The sequence below is a fragment of the Microcaecilia unicolor genome, chromosome 3 (genome assembly GCF_901765095.1).
Source record: "Microcaecilia unicolor chromosome 3, aMicUni1.1, whole genome shotgun sequence".
In the NCBI taxonomy this organism is placed as follows: Eukaryota; Metazoa; Chordata; class Amphibia; order Gymnophiona; family Siphonopidae; genus Microcaecilia; species Microcaecilia unicolor.
The window spans coordinates 285,081,324-285,099,956 of record NC_044033.1 but is presented as its reverse complement, the minus strand read 5'-3'; the positions used below and the strand labels follow the sequence as shown (position 1 = coordinate 285,099,956).

At 44.8% G+C, this 18,633-nt stretch overlaps 1 protein-coding gene across 1 annotated transcript in view; it reads right to left on the bottom strand.

The window, feature by feature from the left end:
• The window catches only part of SIPA1L2 (signal induced proliferation associated 1 like 2), a 922,756-nt gene that overhangs the window by 90,698 nt on the left and 813,425 nt on the right, over positions 1-18,633 (bottom strand). The window contains exon 16 of the mRNA XM_030198133.1: positions 12,812-12,943. Within this exon, the coding sequence (XP_030053993.1) occupies positions 12,812-12,943 (132 nt within the window). The remainder of the gene's footprint in view (positions 1-12,811; positions 12,944-18,633) is intronic.

Here is an 18,633-nt window from a genome sequence, read left to right as displayed (position 1 = left end):
CCGTATCGGCGCAGATTAAAAATGGCCGCTGAGAGTGACCTAGCAAGACATCTGCAGAAGTCTTGCGAGGCCGCTTCAACTCTCTTTTTGGCCATTTTGAATTGGCGCCAGGACTGGAGTTGGCAAACAACAGTCTGCAGGTGCTCCGGGAAATAAAGAGAGGGCTCTTTCCTGCCCCAAAGAGGTCACTAGACCACCAGGGCAGTACAGTAAGGACAGGGGAAGATAGGACACCACTAGGCCTGCCCGCCAGCCTGCCTGTTTGTCCGCAAATCTGGACAAATGGGCAGGCTGGCAAATCCGGACAAACGGGCAGGCTGGCAACACTCACCCAGTTGCCCGGCCATGTCCTCAAAAAAGAGGACATGTCCGGGTAAAACTGGACATATGGTAACCCTAGACGAGAGCAGGACTCAGGAGATGACAGAGACAGACAAATAATCAGCAGAGGTCAGGTCCAGGCACAGGGTCAGGGCAGGCGGCAATCCAGCGAAGTCAGGTCAAGGCACAGAGTCAGAGCAGGCAGCAATCCAGTGAAGTCAGGTCCAGGTACAGAGTCAGGGCAGGCAGCAATCCAGCAAAATCAGGTCCAGGCACAGTCAGGGCAGGTAGCAATCCAGCAAAGTCAGGTCCAGGCACAGAGTCAAAACCAGGTAAAACAGGAATAATCACAGCAGGAATGCATCAGATACCAGGAAGAAGTAGCTGAGGCAAAGAGAGGAGGGAAACTTCTAGTTTTCAAGTGCAGACATCTGACGTCAGATTAGGCGCGCCCAAAGTGTAGGCGCATCAAACAGGAACTGAAGAGAAAAGTGTATGCTAGCCTCTGCCTCCACATCTGATGTTCCAGGTACGTGACAGTACCACCCTTTCACGGGCCCCTCTCTGGCCCGGGGCGGGCATAGCAGGGTACTAAGAATGGAAGTCAGGGTCATTTACATTGGCAGCTGGTTCCCAGGAATTGTCCTCAGGTCCATAATGTTTCCAGGATATCAGATAATACAATCTGCCAGCCCGATGCTTGGAATCCAGGATCTCTGCTACTTCAAATTCAGGGTCAGGATCGGAGTCAAGGGTCTTACAGGTTCAGGATGGCATCTAGAAGGTAGAAAGGGTTTTAAGAGCGATACATGGAATGCATTATGTATCCTGGATCTGGGAGGCAGAAGCAAGCGATAAGTAAGGGTGCTGATCCGAGAATGGACAGTGAAAGGTCCAATAAATTTAAGAGCAAATTTATAGGAGGGAAGCCGAAGGCGAAGGTATTTGGTATTCAACCAAACCTTTTGTCCAGGTTGGATGTCGGGAGCTGGTCGTCGTTGTTGGTCAGCAAATTTCTTATGACGAGCTGATGCTTGATGAAGATGCATCTGAACTTGCCTCCAGATATTCTTGGTTTGATGGACAGCTGGAAGCTGCAGGGTTCCAGAAATGAGCATAGGCATGTGCGGATGGCGTCCACAGACCACATAGAAAGGAGACATTCTAGAAGACTTGTGTAGGCTATTATTATATGCAAATTCAGCCCAGGGAAGAAGGGCGGACCAATTGTCTTGTTTACTGTTAACATGCATACGCAGGAAACGTTTAATGGTTTGATTAGTTCACTCAATGAGTCCATTGGTCTGGGGATGATAAGCAGAAGAGTAATGTGTGGTGATTCCAAAGGTAGAGCAAAGGGCCCTCCAGAATCGGGAAGTAAATTGGGGCCCCTGGGAGCTTATGATCCATTTAGGAAAATCATGGAAACGGAAGATGTGAAGAATAAAGGCTCGAGCCAATCTGGTCGCAGAAGGAAGAGAGGACATAGGCACAAAATGAGCCATTTTGGAAAGACGATCCACCACCATCCAAATCACAGTGTTACCATCGGAAACAGGCAAGTCTGTGATGAAATCCAAGGTGATTTCCTGCCAAGGAGCATAAGGACTGGACAAGGGCTGCAGCAGACCCCAAGGATTGGTCTGAGATATCTTGTTCGAGCACATGTGGGGCAGGTAGTGACAAAATGTTGGATGTCCTGAATCATCTGTGGCCATCGATAATAGCGTTGAATAAGATGTAGGGTCTTACAGAAATCAGGATGCCCAGCCAACCATGACGAGTGCCTCCATCACATAACAGCACAGCGAAGGCTGGCAGGAAGTGGAGTAAGTCCAGGAGGAATGGGGAGGCTATCAGAGGCGACGATACATGCAGGATCTAACACAGGCAGGGGTTCCTCAGCATCCTTCTGAGGTTCAAAGGCTCTAGATAAGGCATCCACCTGAGTGTTCTTCTCCGCTGGCCGGAATGTCAAGCGGAAATTAAAACGGGCGAAGAATAAGGACCAACGGGCTTGCCTAGGATTTAGGCGCTTGGCATCTTGGAGATAAAGCAGATTCTTCTGGTCTGTGATGACTGTGAATGGGTGTTTGGCTCCTTCAAGGAGGTATTGCCATTCCCGCAAGGCGAGTTTTATGGCTAGAAGCTCCCGATCTCCAATAGTATAATTACGTTCAGTTGGAGTACATTTCTGGGATGAGGCATCCACCTCCACAATGAATGGTAGATGGACGTCTGGTCTGCGTAAAACTGAGAGAAATGCCTGTTTCAGTTGATCAAAAGCTTGAAAGGCTTTGGAGGTCCAATTTTTAACATTTGCTCCCTTCTTGTTAAGCGCAGTAAGGGGAGCAGCGATGAGGGAATACTGGTTGATGAACTGTCTATAACAGTTGGCAAAGCCCAAAAAGCATTGTAGGGCCCGCAGAGTTTGTGGCTGCGGCTACTTCTGGATAGCCTGTAGCTTGTCAGGATCCATCTGCAGACCTGTAGCAGAAACGATGTACCTCAGAAAAGGAATAGATGTCTGATGGAAACAACACTTTTCCAGCTTGGCATATAACTGATTATCCCTAAGACGTTGAAGTACTGCTCTGACATGGGTAGAATGTTCTTGAAGGGATAAAGAAAAAATAACTATGTCGTCCAGATATACAATTACAGAGGAATACAGGAAGTCCCGGAGAATGTGGTTGATGAAGTTCTGGAAGACTGCAGGCGCGTTGCATAGGCCAAAGGGCATGATGCGATATTCGTAATGCCCGTCATGAGTATTGAAGGCCACTTTTCACTTGTCACCGCTACATATCTGGATCAAGTTGTAAGCACCCCAGAGATCTAACTTGGTGAAAATAGTGGCATCTTGTAAACGATTGAATAACTCTGGTATCAGGGGTAGCGGATAACGGTTCTTAATAGTGATGTAATTAAGACCTTGATAGTCTATGCAGGGTCAGAGAATTTCATTCTTTTTACCGACAAAGAAAAACCTTGCCCCTGCTGGTGAAGTAGATGGTCGAATAAACCTTTTTCAGGTTTTCTTGAATGTAATCTTTCATGGCCTGGGACTCATCCCGAGAGACAGTGTAGAGTCATCCACGTGGAGGCATCTTTCCTGGGAATAGATCAATGGCACAGTCAAATTCCCTATGAGGTGGGAGTTGATTGCCCTCCTTCTTATCGAAGACATCAGCAAAGTCGATGTAATCAGGAGGCAGATGATAGGTCTGGATTGCGCAGGGGAGGTGACCTGTAACGTTGTGTTCAGGGACTGAGTTGGAATCTAATACTGGTGCAGAAGCTCAGCATTGATAAAATTACCTGCCGCCCCAGAGTCAATGAGGGAACAGTTTCAATGGTAATCCCAGTCAACAATGAGTTGGGGAGGTTAGAAAATTGGCCCAGGAGCATCTTCCCCGAGGATCCCAGGCCTAGTCATTTCCAGACTTCTGAGGACATTTGTTGAGGAAATGACCCATTTGCCCACAGTAGAAACAAAGATTATTAAGCCACTGATGGGTCCTCTCCTGTTCTGATAAGCGATAACGCCCCACCATCATGGGTTCATCAGATTTCTTCAGTGGTGCTTCTGGAGTTGGTGAAGGAATTAGGGGCAGTTGGAAGTGTGTTGGGGGGGGTGCTAGGTGAGAAGGCTGCCTCTGAGCGGCACGCTCTTGTGCTCTTTCTTGGAACCATACATCGATTCAGAAGGGTAGTAGGTCTATCTCGTCCTGCCAGTTCGTCCTTTATTTGCTCGGCCAATCCATGCCAAAACATAGCAGTAAGGGCTTCTTGGTCCCAGCGCAATTCAGAGGCCAGAGTCCGGATGCAGATGGCATAGGCTCCCACGAAAAGGTTCCCTTGTTGGAGCCAGAGAAGGTCACTGGCGGCCAAGGAGGGGCGTCCAGGTTCATCAAGCACCATCCTGAATCGCTGAAGAAAAACCCCCAGATTCTTAAGGATGGGATCCTGTTGCTCCCACAGGTGAGAAACCCAGGCCAGGGCTTGCCCAGAAAGGAGAGAAATAATGTAGACCACCTTAACACGGTCCGTGGGAAAAGACATGGGCTGAAGCATGAGACACTGATTATGCCGCAGGAGAGCCATCAAAGCAAAGTGGTTCAGGAACCCGATGCGGCATACCTGCAGAACTGGAGACAGATGCAGCTGCCTGTGAAGGTACAGCCTGCTGTTGAGCTCGGATAGCTGAGAGTTGGGAACAGACATCTTGAAGAACTTCCGATAACTGATGCAGCTGAGACTGTTGTTGCTGCACCATCTGTGCAAGGTCAGGAGGGTTGGGTTTATCTGAAGAGCTCATGGCTTCAGCTATCTGTCACAATGTCGAGGAATGGAGTGAGCCCTTGTGCCAATCCAAAGACCAGCTGTCAGAAATCCCCACGGTTTACCTGAGGCGAGCAACGCTCCCCAGCAGTTCAGCCCCTGGGTTCAGATGGCCAGCAGGACTTGTAAAATGGGACAAGAGCAGGACTCAGGAGATGACAGAGACAGACAAATAATCAGCAGAGGTCAGGTCCAGGAACAGGGTCTGGGCAGGCAGCAATCCAGCAAAGTCAGGTCCAGGCACAGAGTCAGGACAGGCAGCAATCCAGTGAAGTCAGGTTCAGGCACAGAGTCAGAGCAGGCAGCAATCCAGAAAAGTCAGGTCCAGGCACAGAGTCAAGTGGAGGAGTGGCCTAGTGGTTAGGGTGGTGGACTCTGGTCCTGGGGAACTGAGGAACTGAGTTTGATTCCCACTTCAGGCACAGGCAGCTCCTTGTGACTCTGGGCAAGTCACTTAACCCTCCATTGCCCCAGGTACAACTAAGTACCTGTAAGCTGCATTGAGCCTGCCATGAGTGGGAAAGCACGGGGTACAAATGTAACAAAAATAAAATAAAACCAGGTAAAACAGGAATAATCACAGCAGGAACGCACCAGATACCAGGAAGAAGTAGCTGAGGCAAAGAGAGGAGGGAATCTCCTAGTTTTCAAGTGAAGGCATCTGACGTCAGAGTAGGCATGCTCAAAGTGTAGGCGCATCTAAAGTGTAGGTGCATCAAACAGGAACTGAAGAGAGAAGTGTGTGCTAGCCTCTGCCTCCACGTCTGATGTTCCAGGTAGGTGACAACAACTAGTATTACAGTTTGTTCTGATGAACAATTACAATTTGAAACATCCTCTAGGGTATTGGGTATAATCCTGGATACTCAGTTAACAATGATACATCAGGTAAATCAGTTGTGTAACAGGCTATTATTTTTTAGAATATGCCAGTTGAGAACAATTAGATCTGTACTTACACCAGATTTTTAGAGTGATTGTTCAGGCTATTATTTTGCCTCAGTTAGACTATGGCAATATGTTGTATGTTGGTTTCCATTCCAGTTTAGTTAGTAGACTACATCTTCTTGTTGCAGTAAAGCTGATATCTGGTTAAGATATGATCGTGCAACTCTTCTTTTGAGAAGTTTGCATTGGTTGCCATTTCATGTGCGGGTTGAATTTAAGATCGCATGCGCAATTATTAACACATCCAATTTTGCAAGAGAATTCACGCTTCTGTTATTACTGGGCTTTCCAACTTCTAAGAAAGTTCATTTTAAAAGAGTTCTAGATAGCTCATTTGGGTATCAATCTAGTAAGATCTGGAATTTAATTCCAGAGCATATTCATGTTCTTTCTGGATATTTTTTGTTCCGTATAGATCTGAAAACTTATCTGTTTGACAAATATCTGAATATGTAAATCTTGTTGTTGAATGTTATGATTTTGTACGAATGGGAGTCATTTGATGCTGGGAGTGCCTCCAGCCGCAGGCTGAGTGAGCTGCTCGGGAGATCTCCCAAAACCCTCGCCAATCTTACATAAATCAAAAGTTCCAGCTTGCAACGGGACTGCATTGAAGAGTTGAGCTATGGGTGGATGAGAATGAGGACTACTATGCCGTACTGTTCCTTCTAGAGTCTATCTGTTAATGCTGTGGCAGAAAATTCAAGTGAGAGAAATGGCAATTTAACCCTACCCTCTTTTCTATCTTTTAACCAGTTCCCAATCCACAACAGAACACTGGTTTTTTAATTTTCTCAAGAGTCTCTCATGTGGTACTTTGACAAACGTTTTCTGAAAATCTAGATACACTACATCAACCACAAGTTTATTCACTCCTTCAAAGGAATGAAGCAAATCAATGAGGCAAGATTTCCCTTACCTGAAACCATGTTGACTTTGTCCTATTAAACCATGTTTATCTAAGTGTTTGCTAATTGTATTTTGCCTGGCATCGAAGTCAAGTTTATCAGTCTGTAATTTCCCGGGTCACCCCGGAATCCTTTTTAAAAATTAACACTATGTTGTTCCCACTCCAAACATCAGGTACTATGGATGATTTTAATGACAGATCACTAATAACAGATCAGCAATATCATGTTTTGACTTATTTTCAGTACTATTCCTGTTCTCCCTGCTCAACTCTCTCTCCTTCTGAGTCTCTAGAAATAAAACTAGACTAGACAGCAGACTCATTATGTTCTGTTACCTCTCTCTCTTTTTTAAATTAATGTCTTCCACCCCCTTCTCCTTATGAAGGAGCAGGCAAAGGATTGTCATAGGGAAAAATCCATCAGCACCACACCTAGTTGAGTGCCTCAAAATCTGCATTTGTCGGTTGCATGTTTTTTTTATTGTCATTGATGCTGACTGTGAACCATCTCTGTCTGTAGCTGCAATTATGAATGTCTAAGCTTTATATCACAATGTTTTTCTCTTTAACCATTCCAGTGTCAGGTTTTCATTTACTCTTTTCTGAAATAGCTCTCTATATGGAACACAACTATAATGAAACAGTCAGTTTTCCTTTCTGGTCAAATTCTTTGAAGAGCTTTTTCTCTTGTTTTACAAATTCTGAGGTTGAGGTATCTTGGGGGGTCAAATTTTTATTTTTCCTATCATTTGTTATCCATAAACCAAGTGGTAAAGAAAATGTATTAATAAACATTTAGCTCTTCAGATATACAATTGTGGCCATAAACTTGCTCTTACAAAACTGTCTGGTGGGCAGGACCAATGAAGTTTTAAATAAAAAGTTAAATTGTGGGGTAACAAACTGATTGATGGCCTGTATCTTCTATTCTCACTAAAGAATGAGGGTCTGTCTTTTGCTGTTGAATATGTGAATAATGCTGTCATAGTCCAATGTATCACATAGTTCTCTCTCAAAAGATAAAAGTGATAGATTATGGAGGCGGCTGGTGAGCATTGAGGCTCTCAGTGCTGTTTTGATCCTGTTAAAGCAGAAAAGAGTCGTTCCACAGTGCAGGTTGTCATTGGCAGAGTGATAAGTACTCTTAATAGGGCATTGACATTTGGGAAGATATCCACACTGCAGTTGTCTAGCACTTCAATTAATGATGGATAATTTACACCTTCTGCTACCTTGTGTTTTAGATGTTGAACAAACACTGAAAATTCTGCTTCTTCTATGGTGATGCTAAACAAAATGCTTGGGGACTGTAGATTCTCTCTTTGGCCAAAGGACTCAGATGTTGGCATACAGGCAGCAGAAGCAGTCATCATTCCATAAGCATCATCTTGAAAACGATTTCTGTTATCTGACAGTCAATAATCTCATTCCACAAATGTCTCAAATCTTCATTGCTCTGCACACAAGAAGATTTACCCAAAGTTGAAACATGTATCGCTAATCTTTGCAGGTAGCTTTGCCTTGCGAGATGAAGAGATATCCCACTTTTCAATATTATACTTCTCCATGAGCTCATCTGTTAACTGAAGAACTTTGTCAAAGTCTTGTGATGTGTTCTCCCTAAACCGAACAAAAGTTTCTTTTAGACACTCTATCAGACTAATGCAAACTGTAACAGACACAGTGGCGCTCTGTAGACCTTTAGTGGCAAAATCACTACTTTCAAACAATTTCCCAAATGTAACTAACAGAAATAAGAATTTCTTTGTCTCTATTTGTTGTAGCAGAAAATGGGATTCTAGTTGTGTCTGTCCAGCAGAGTTTGAAAATTCAACAAGCACTTCAAGAATAACATCATAAAGCAATAGTACTTTTTTCACAGAGCCAGATTTTGAGCTCCACCTTCTGTCTGCTGATCGTTCAAGTTCAAGGCATTGTTTATCAGGATGCAGTTGTTTCTGTACTTCTAAAAAACGAGCATGCCTGTGTGTTCCTGTCATAAAACCATGTAAGGAGTTCAGAATTTCAAAAAAGTGGAAACAAATGGACATGCTTTAGATGCTGTGCAGAGGACCAGGTTGAGGCGATGAGAATTACAGTGCACATAAATAGCCCGCCGAAATGTGCGTTTCAAAATCACATGAACACCTCCTTTGTTTCCAGACATCACAGATGCCCCATCAAAGCTGAAGCCAACACATAACTCAGGATCTAACTCAAGAACCTCAAGCACTTTCATGATTTTATCTGAAATCCCATTTGCTGTCATGTCTGCAGTGTCAACAAATCCAACTGCCCTTTCCTTTATTACCCCTTTGTGTAGGTATCTGACACATACTGCAACAAGCTCACGCTTGGAGAGATCTTTGCATTCATCACCCAGAATTGCATAGTATGTATTACTGATTTCATGTATTTCAGATTTGATTTTGCGAACCAGTAGTACAGTGGCCGATTCCAACAGTTCATTCTGAATACCTGGGCTCATCAAAGTTGCATTCTTAGGGAGTTTTTCAAGACGACTTTGTATTTCATTGTTGTGCTTGCAGAGGAGTTTAAAAAAATTCCAAAAAGTTTCCTTTATTTAAAGCATCATTGGTCTCTCTGTGTCCACGTAGTGGAACTTCTTGCTTTGCACAGAACATCAAGCACTACTTTGATATGTTCACAATTTCTTTCTATAACAGAAGGGTTCATGGCATTATGGTTTAGCTGATTTAAAATAGTTTCACGACCTCCTGGAAGGTGACTTTGTCAGTAGTCTTCAAATTTTTTCAGGGCAAGGACAGTGTGCCATGCTTAAGTAATGTCTTGAGCAGCCGCGAGTCATATGCTTCCAGTCTTTAAAGCCAGTTCTGATGAAAGCATCATCAGCATTGGTATCAGGAAAATGTCTGCATACTTTGCCTTGGTTTATGCTGTATTCTAACCAGCGAAATGTATACCAGTGAGAGGAAAAACTTCTGGACTTGTCACCAATTATACTAACTGGGAAAGACTGCAACTTTGGTTGTGTAGGTGGTTCATTAATGTCGGATAAATCAGAAGGTAATTCTTTTGGTTCCATTATACCAGATCTACTAATCTGTGGGCATAAAGTGGAACTTGTAGAGGTAGAGGGACCAGGTAATGATTCACTTCTATCAATATTCTCGCCGTGTTCTTCTAGTCGTGGCTTTTTGTTTCTATCTTCATCCTTGCCATGATCTTCTAGATGTGTTTTTTTGAAGTAAGTTAGCAAAGAACTTTGTTTTGCCATGGGGGTAGACTAAGGAACACTGTCAGGAAATTCTTTTTTTTTCTTGGGAACACTGTCAGGAAATTTCTCTCTCTTGGAAGCTAAAATCATAATGAATTTCTGTAAGTTTTGTGATAAACACAGAAGATCCTATTTCCTAAAAAGTGGGTAGTGGAATCATAATATAATGACACCATGGGCAATAAGAGTAACATGCACAAACCAGCAGTTTTGATCCTGTCAGCGCTTCCTCTACCCAGCACTCACCAGAGATTCTGGCAGTACCTCAATAACAAGATCACAAACACTCTGCAATGCCACATATGCTTTTCAGAGACCATATGGCAAACTTAACAGCAACAATTCTGAACACACAAAAGGCAGCAGTAAAAATACAAAACAGCAATAAATTTCCTACTGGAAAAATCTAGACAAGTCAAGACTCTACCCCACATAAACCACGTACCAGCAGAATCTCTCACCTTGGTCAATCACAGAACACAGACCAACCAAACCTCATCAATTAAAGAATAAATGACCAACAATTTGAACAGGTAATACTGAGAAATCACATTCTCTATAAGCAATACAGCACAGGAGAAATAAAATAAAAAGGCATTATCAACTGTAGGGTGCAAAATGCAAGATCACTTACTACCCAAAATGAAACAAAAATAAATTAATTCTCTGAATACCCATGATCTGTTAAAAAAAAAAACAACAACTTGCGGGACACAGCATTACAAGCAACAGAGTTTAAATATATTCCTCAAAGACTTACCATGTAAGTTAAAGGAGTATTTGTCAAATAGCAGTTAGACAACATTCTAGCGTTCATACGCCATGTAAGTGGATGCATACACATCTATATGCTAATATTCCAAACATTTACACCTGTAACAAAAATAAAGCACCTTTTGCCCAACCAGGTCTATCAATCTGAATTTGAGAAAATCAGGTCACAACAGTGCAGATCATTATTAACCCCCCCCCCCCCCCCCCCCAGGCTAACACCAATGAAACATAAATATAGGAACATAGATAATATCTGGATACTCTAGATCCATCAGATACAGTCTATAACACCTTAAATCAGACTTTTACCCAGTCAGCCACTTCCCCCAGAGACCAACTTTAATGTGAAGAATACAAAATGCTTATGTTCCTGTCTGAGCAGGAAAAGCCAGTGCAATGCAAAGCAGATCATGACAGGGGTATGGCTGAGCAGAGAACTGGGAAAATGCCAGATCTTCCAGCTTTAAAATGTTATAGACTGGATCAAGCAGATCCAGGAGATTTAGCATTTCACCAGTCCGTAAATACAGCACCCAACAGCAGGAACATACAGAACTTTTCCTATAGCCAAGCATCTCCTCTGCCCTTCTGTACCCCCAACCCCTTCATATAAAGCCCAGCTTCTCCCCTGCCCTTCATACCCCCAAACCCCTTCATATAAAGCCAAGCTTCTCCCCTGCCCTTCATACTCCCAAACCCCTTCATATAAAGCCCAGCTTCTCTCCTGACCTTCCATACCCCCCCATAGCTCCTTCATATAAATCCTGGAATATCCCCTGCCCTTCTAAACCCCACCCCCATAGACCTGCATCACCCCTGTTGTTCTCTATATACCTCACCCTCTCATAGCTCCCGACTTAATTCTGCCCAGTTCCCACACTACCACCACAGTCCAACCCAACCCAGCATCACCTACTGTCCCCAAAAAGTTTTTTTTTTTTTTACCTGGAGTCTCTGGAGTGGACAGCACAGCAGGCAGTTACAGTGGTGGAGGGGAGGCAGAGCCTGGCCCTGGGGACAACTGGAGTCGGACTGACACTCAGGCGGAAGATGGTGGCTTTCAGTCCGATCTAGAGAGAGTCTGATCTGACTTTGGCGCAAATGAGGCGCGAGGCGGGAAGACGAGTGAGGCGCGAGGCAAGAGGCTTTCAGTCAGATAGATCACTGTCTGACTGGCACGAATTAGGCCGAGACAGGAAGACGAGTGAGGCGCGAGGCGGGAAGAGTGAGGCGCGAGGCGGATTGCAGCTGACAGGGCAGCAGCGGGTGGAATGAGGCTGCTGAGTGCTGACCCGGACTGTTGGAGTCAGGATGGAGAATCAATGTTCAGTGATGGACGGAGACGTTCCCACTCACTTGCAGCACGCACCGGTAGTCAGTCCTGCTTCTCTCTCTCGTTGCCACGCCCACGCTTCGGATACGATGACGTGAATGCTCTGCACCACACGGGAGAGGCTTGCCTGCACGTCCGTCTCATGCTGTTGGCGGGGCTCCTCGCAGCTCAATGAAGGAACTTTAGGGCTCATCACAGCAGTGCCTGTGACGCTCTGAGTGTCACATGGGCAGGAGCCAGTGTGTGTGTGTGGGGGGGGGGGGGGGGGCACAAAGGTAGGTGGCAGTGTTGCTGGGAAGCAAAATTAATAATGCTCTTTAAAACTGAAGTGGTGCCTAAAATCAGGCACCTGACTGGCACTAGTGTAGAGGGGGCCTGAGAGAGGAATGCGGGGGCCTGGGCCCCTCAGGCCCCACGCAGCTACGCTCCTGGTTAATATGTCTTCAAGCTTTGTAGTGTGTGTCAGGATAATTTACTGTATTCCTTTTGTCATTTAACTTTTCTTTTTTCATTTTCTTTTACTTTCCATTCCATTCTTTTCTGCCTTTTCCAAATATGTCTCTCCTATGTGCTGGGAGGAGGCCTGGCGTGCTGTGGACACCCAGAAAACATACAGGCCGTGGCTGAAGGATCGCTTCCACTGGTAGGGCTTGGGGACCCTCACTATCTCAGGGATGTGGAAGTCATGGGGGGGGGGGAGTGTGATGGTAGGGTGGGGCAAAGTTTTGTGCCCCCCCCCCCCCCCATGAACTGAGATCAGGTTACGCACCTGGGGCAATGCAGACAAGATGTGGCACTAACATAGCCATGAATGTAGCCATTTTTTTTAACAGGAAGAAATCCTTCGATTTGCTGAACAATGCCAAGGTAACTACACAGTTTGAGCACAAAACTAGTTGTTAGGCACCAATTTTATCCTCACCTTCAAATGCTTGAGCAGCATCTACAAGGTGTGACCAGTTCAACCCTGTGGCAGCATCTGGGAGAGGCATCAGGCCAGGTTCAGAGAACTTTGACTTCTCAAATAAAGACCCATCTGAAAACCAAAATTCATCTGAAGACAAAGATAGTATACATAGATAATTATTAATGACAAAATCGGTATAGATATCAACAACCTGTTAAGGCATAAGAGATAAGTAGAACTATTTTAATAGCAGAAGAGAACAAGTGTATGTAAACAGTTTCATTATGTACTGTTGCCCATATTAATTACTGTATGCATATTTTATTTAACAATCTTTTTGACCTGCACATTTCTGCTCACCTTTAACTTAGACTTACCACCCCACCTATTTTCCTGTGTCTGCTTCCTGATCTCTTTTTGCCACTATATCTAATTTCTTTCTCTCCTTAAAAACATGTCCTTCTGAGGTCGATTGGCTAACTTGAATGGAGGCAATGCATAAGTACATAAGTAGTGCCATACTGGGAAAGACCAAAGGTCCATCTAGCCCAGCATCCTGTCACCGACAGTGGCCAATCCAGGTCAAGGGCACCTGGCACGCTCCCCAAACGTAAAAACATTCCAGACAAGTTATACCTAAAAATGCGGAATTTTTCCAAGTCCATTTAATAGCGGTCTATGGACTTGTCCTTTAGGAATCTATCTAACCCCTTTTTAAACTCCGTCAAGCTAACCGCCCGTACCACGTTCTCCGGCAACGAATTCCAGAGTCTAATTACACGTTGGGTGAAGAAAAATTTTCTCCGATTCGTTTTAAATTTACCACACTGTAGCTTCAACTCATGCCCTCTAGTCCTAGTATTTTTGGATAGCGTGAACAGTCGCTTCACATCCACCCGATCCATTCCACTCATTATTTTATACACTTCTATCATATCTCCCCTCAGCCGTCTCTTCTCCAAGCTGAAAAGCCCTAGCCTTCTCAGCCTCTCTTCATAGGAAAGTCGTCCCATCCCCACTATCATTTTCGTCGCCCTTCGCTGTACCTTTTCCAATTCTACTATATCTTTTTTGAGATACGGAGACCAGTACTGAACACAATACTCCAGGTGCGGTCGCACCATGGAGCGATACAACGGCATTATAACATCCGCACACCTGGACTCCATACCCTTCCTAATAACACCCAACATTCTATTCGCTTTCCTAGCCGCAGCAGCACACTGAGCAGAAGGTTTCAGCGTATCATCGACGACGACACCCAGATCCCTTTCTTGATCCGTAACTCCTAACGCGGAACCTTGCAAGACGTAGCTATAATTCGGGTTCCTCTTACCCACATGCATCACTTTGCACTTGTCAACATTGAACTTCATCTGCCACTTGCACGCCCATTCTCCCAGTCTCGCAAGGTCCTCCTGTAATCGTTCACATTCCTCCTGCGACTTGACGACCCTGAATAATTTTGTGTCATCGGCGAATTTAATTACCTCACTAGTTATTCCCATCTCTAGGTCATTTATAAATACATTAAAAAGCAACGGACCCAGCACAGACCCCTGCGGGACCCCACTAACTACCCTCCTCCACTGAGAATACTGGCCACGCAATCCTACTCTCTGCTTCCTATCTTTCAACCAGTTCTTAATCCATAATAATACCCTACCTCCGATTCCATGACTCTGCAATTTCTTCAGGAGTCTTTCGTGCGGCACTTTGTCAAACGCCTTCTGAAAATCCAGATATACAATATCAACCGGCTCCCCATTGTCCACATGTTTGCTTACCCCCTCAAAAAAATGCATTAGATTGGTGAGGCAAGACTTCCCTTCACTAAATCCGTGCTGACTTTGTCTCATCAGTCCATGTTTTTGTATATGCTCTGCAATTTTATTCTTAATAGCCTCCACCATCTTGCCCGGCACCGACGTCAGACTCACCGGTCTATAATTTCCCGGATCTCCTTTGGAACCCTTCTTAAAAATCGGAGTAACATTGGCTACCCTCCAGTCTTCCGGTACTACACTCGATTTTAGGGACAGATTGCATATTTCTAACAGTAGCTCCGCAAGTTCATTTTTTAGTTCTATTAATACTCTGGGATGAATACCATCAGGTCCCGGTGATTTACTACTCTTCAGCTTGCTGAACTGACCCATTACATCCTCCAAGGTTACAGAGAATTTGTTTAGTTTCTCCGACTCCCCCGCTTCAAATATTCTTTCCGGCACCGGTGTCCCCCCCAAATCCTCCTCGGTGAAGACCGAAGCAAAGAATTCATTTAATTTCTCCGCTACGGCTTTGTCCTCCTTGATTGCCCCTTTAACACCACTTTCGTCCAGCGGCCCAACCGACTCTTTGGCCGGTTTCCTGCTTTTAATGTATCTAAAAAATTTTTTACTATGTATTTTTGCTTCCAACGCTAATTTCTTCTCAAAGTCCTTTTTTGCCCTCCTTATCTCCGCTTTGCATTTGGCTTGGCATTCCTTATGATCTATCCTGTTACTTTCAGTTGGTTCTCTTCTCCACTTTCTGAAGGATTGTTTTTTGGCTCTAATGATTTCCTTTATCTTACTGTTTAGCCACGCCGGCTGACGTTTAGTCTTTTTTCCCTTTTTTCTAATACGTGGAATATATTTGTCCTGAACCTCCAGGATGGTGTTTTTAAACAGCATCCACGCCTGATGCAAGTTTTTTTACTCTGCGAGCTGCTCCTTTCAGTCTTTTTTTCACCATTTTTCTCATTTTGTCGTAATCACCTTTTCTATAGTTAAACGCTAGCGTACTTGATTTCCTAGTTTCACTTCCTTCAATGCCAATATCAAAACCGATCATATTATGATCACTGTTATCAAGCGGCCCTCGTATCGTTACCCCCTGCACTAGATCATGAGCACCACTAAGGACTAAGTCTAGTATTTTTCCTTCTCTTGTCGGCTCCTGAACTAGCTGTTCCATGAAGCTGTCCTTGATTTCATCAAGAAATCTTATGTCCCTTGCGTGTACAGATGTTACATTAACCCAGTCTATATGCGGGTAATTGAAATCCCCCATTATTATTGTGTTGCCCAGTTTGTTTGCGTCCCTGATTTCCTTTAACATTTCTGAAATCTTGCAGAATGGCGAGATTTGGTTTACAGACGGTTCCCAGCAAAATGGGGTAGCCAGTTTTGCTGCCCTCCGCTATACACCAGAAGAAGACATACTGGACCCTGTACAATTTAGACTACCTGATACATTCACAGCTCAAACTGCAGAACTGGCCGCTGTTTTATATTTCAACGTTTTTTATTGAAAACAGTACAAGAGATAAAATACTTCAATACACTGTTTCTCAGTTCAATAACATCCATTAACATAACTTTGCTGTATTACAAAGCTTTTCTTAACTGTCTCCAAGTTTTTCCTTTCCCCCCCACCCCTCATCCCCCCCATTTATTTATTTCAACAGTTTTTATTGATGACACCTCCAAAAATACAAATCCACCTTAGCCGCTGTTTTATACGTTCTGCTGTTTAAAGCACTACACTCAGATTTGAGCATCGTAACTGACTCTGACTATGTTTTTGCTTCCCTGCACTCCCATGTTCGCAAATGGAACCAGAGGGGTATGATTTTCTCTACTGGGCAACCTTTAAGTCATTTACCTTTGTGGACAGCACTTTTTGATGCGCTGGAGCAGCGCCATCAGAAAGGTCTCCGCATCAGTATCTCCTGGATAAAAGCGCATCAGGAGACGGTTTTTTCTTTCGCCATCAATGGCAACCATGCTGCTGATGAGCTGGCCCATGAGGTCACTTCCAGTTCCATCCTTTCTTCCGGATCCGCTGCTGATGCTACATTTCCTGTAATTGCGTCCTCAGCGCCTCTCTTTGACACGCCTACCTCTACTCCATCGGATTCCACAGAATCTGATACTTCTTCTCCGAGTATCCCTCCCCTTTTTCACGCTCCTCCCGTCATTACCTCCCTCTTATCTCCTGTACCAGCGCCTACTCCGAAAGAGCTTTCTTCTCCTGTTACGTCTCCTTCCTCCTCTGAATCCCTTATTTCCGACTTCTCTACTACCCTTACCTCCTCCCTCACACAAGCAGAACTCACCTTGTGGAAGCAAGCTGGATGTTTCCTTAACCCAAATGGTATTTGGACCCATCCCAATGGTCAATTATGTGTTTCACAGCATGTTTTGTCCCTTCTTCTGCATGCTCTCCATTACCCTTTACTTTTAAATGCCAATACACTGTATGATCAACTTTCTTCCAAATTATGGGCTCCCCAACTAATGCCCATGTGTCACACTGTTGTTCACAATTGTTATAAATGTTTCTTGTATACACCCAAACGGGGACCCGTTATCCCTTCGGGTCATTTGCCCGTGGTCCAAGGACCCGGCCAACATTGGTACGTTGATTTTACAGATATGCAGACACCTGTTCGTGGTAAACGGTATCTGCTTGTCTGCGTGGACGCTTTCTCTAAGTGGGTGGAAGCTTTCCCCTGCTCTAGAGAAACTGCACAAGTCATGGCACAGTCACTCTGTAATGAAATTATCCCACGATTTGGTATCCCTACCAAAATCACCACAGATAATGGTACACACTTTGTTAATGAACTCCTGCAATCTCTCCTTCCTGCACTTGGTATAACACACAGAACTGTTTGTGTCTACAAACCCACCAGTAATGGGTTGGTTGAGCGATACAATGGATTGCTAAAAACCAAATTACGTCAGCTTATGGCAAATGGGATTAAAAATTGGCTTGATGCCCTTCCATTGGCACTCTTATCCCTTCGTGCCACTCCATCCGCTTCCCTAAAGCTGACTCCCTTTCAATTATGTACTGGTCGCCCTATGCGACTTCTACCTGGCAATCCAGACGCTTTATTGCCCGATCAGTACTCAGTATATTGGGATGTCTTGCAAACGATAGTAAGCTCTCTGTCCTCAATTCCGCAGGCTATCTCGGACAGAAGAGGGGATTGTGATGCCAATAGATCCCCCCCTTTTAAAGTGGGTGATCTAGTGCACCGGCGTTATTATACGCACAAGACCTGGCGAGATCCCATCTATATTGGACCCTTCAAGATTGAAGCTCTGTCAGCTACAGCTGCCAAGCTCGAGGACCACTCATCCTGGGTCCATCTGAGAGATATACGAGCCTATCCGAATATCGAGTCAGGCCTTCTTGATGTTGCCAGCCCAGCAGCCCCTGGAGAAACCAGCCCCATCACGGACCCCATCTCCACCGCCACTGAGCCCAAGACCTCCGACACCGCACCCGACTCTTCTCTTCTTTGACCAGCCTGACCAACATGAGTCGCAGTTGGTTGATCTTGCTGACATCACCGTCCAGCAGTGATTGATCTCTCCGACATCACCGTCCAAAAGATCGCAGATACACCTGAGTCACCACCTGCGTCACCACCGCTCCTTCCACCTCAACCTGTACCTGCTCCTCGTGAGTGGCCATCCACACCTCCACCTTCCAGTGTTCCAGAATTTCCACTTCCCTACGTAGATCTCCGTATCCGTCTCATCCGAATCCGCAATTTAGCAGCAGATTTGGATTTGGGTGCACCAGAGTCTGCCAAGTTTTCTACCCTGCAGAATCTATACCGCAACATCACTGACCTGCTCGACATTTTGCATTTGTATTTCCCGAATCAAGCCAGATAAATGCCACAGCAACCTAAGCCACAGTCCACTCCAGAGGCTATTCCCTTGCAGAAAGTTTCAATTCCATCACCACCTCCCTTGTGTATCCCAGTTGTGGTACCACCTCCTCCAGTTTCTCTCGCTGGTGTTGTCCCCCACAAGGAACCAACTGCAGAGGAC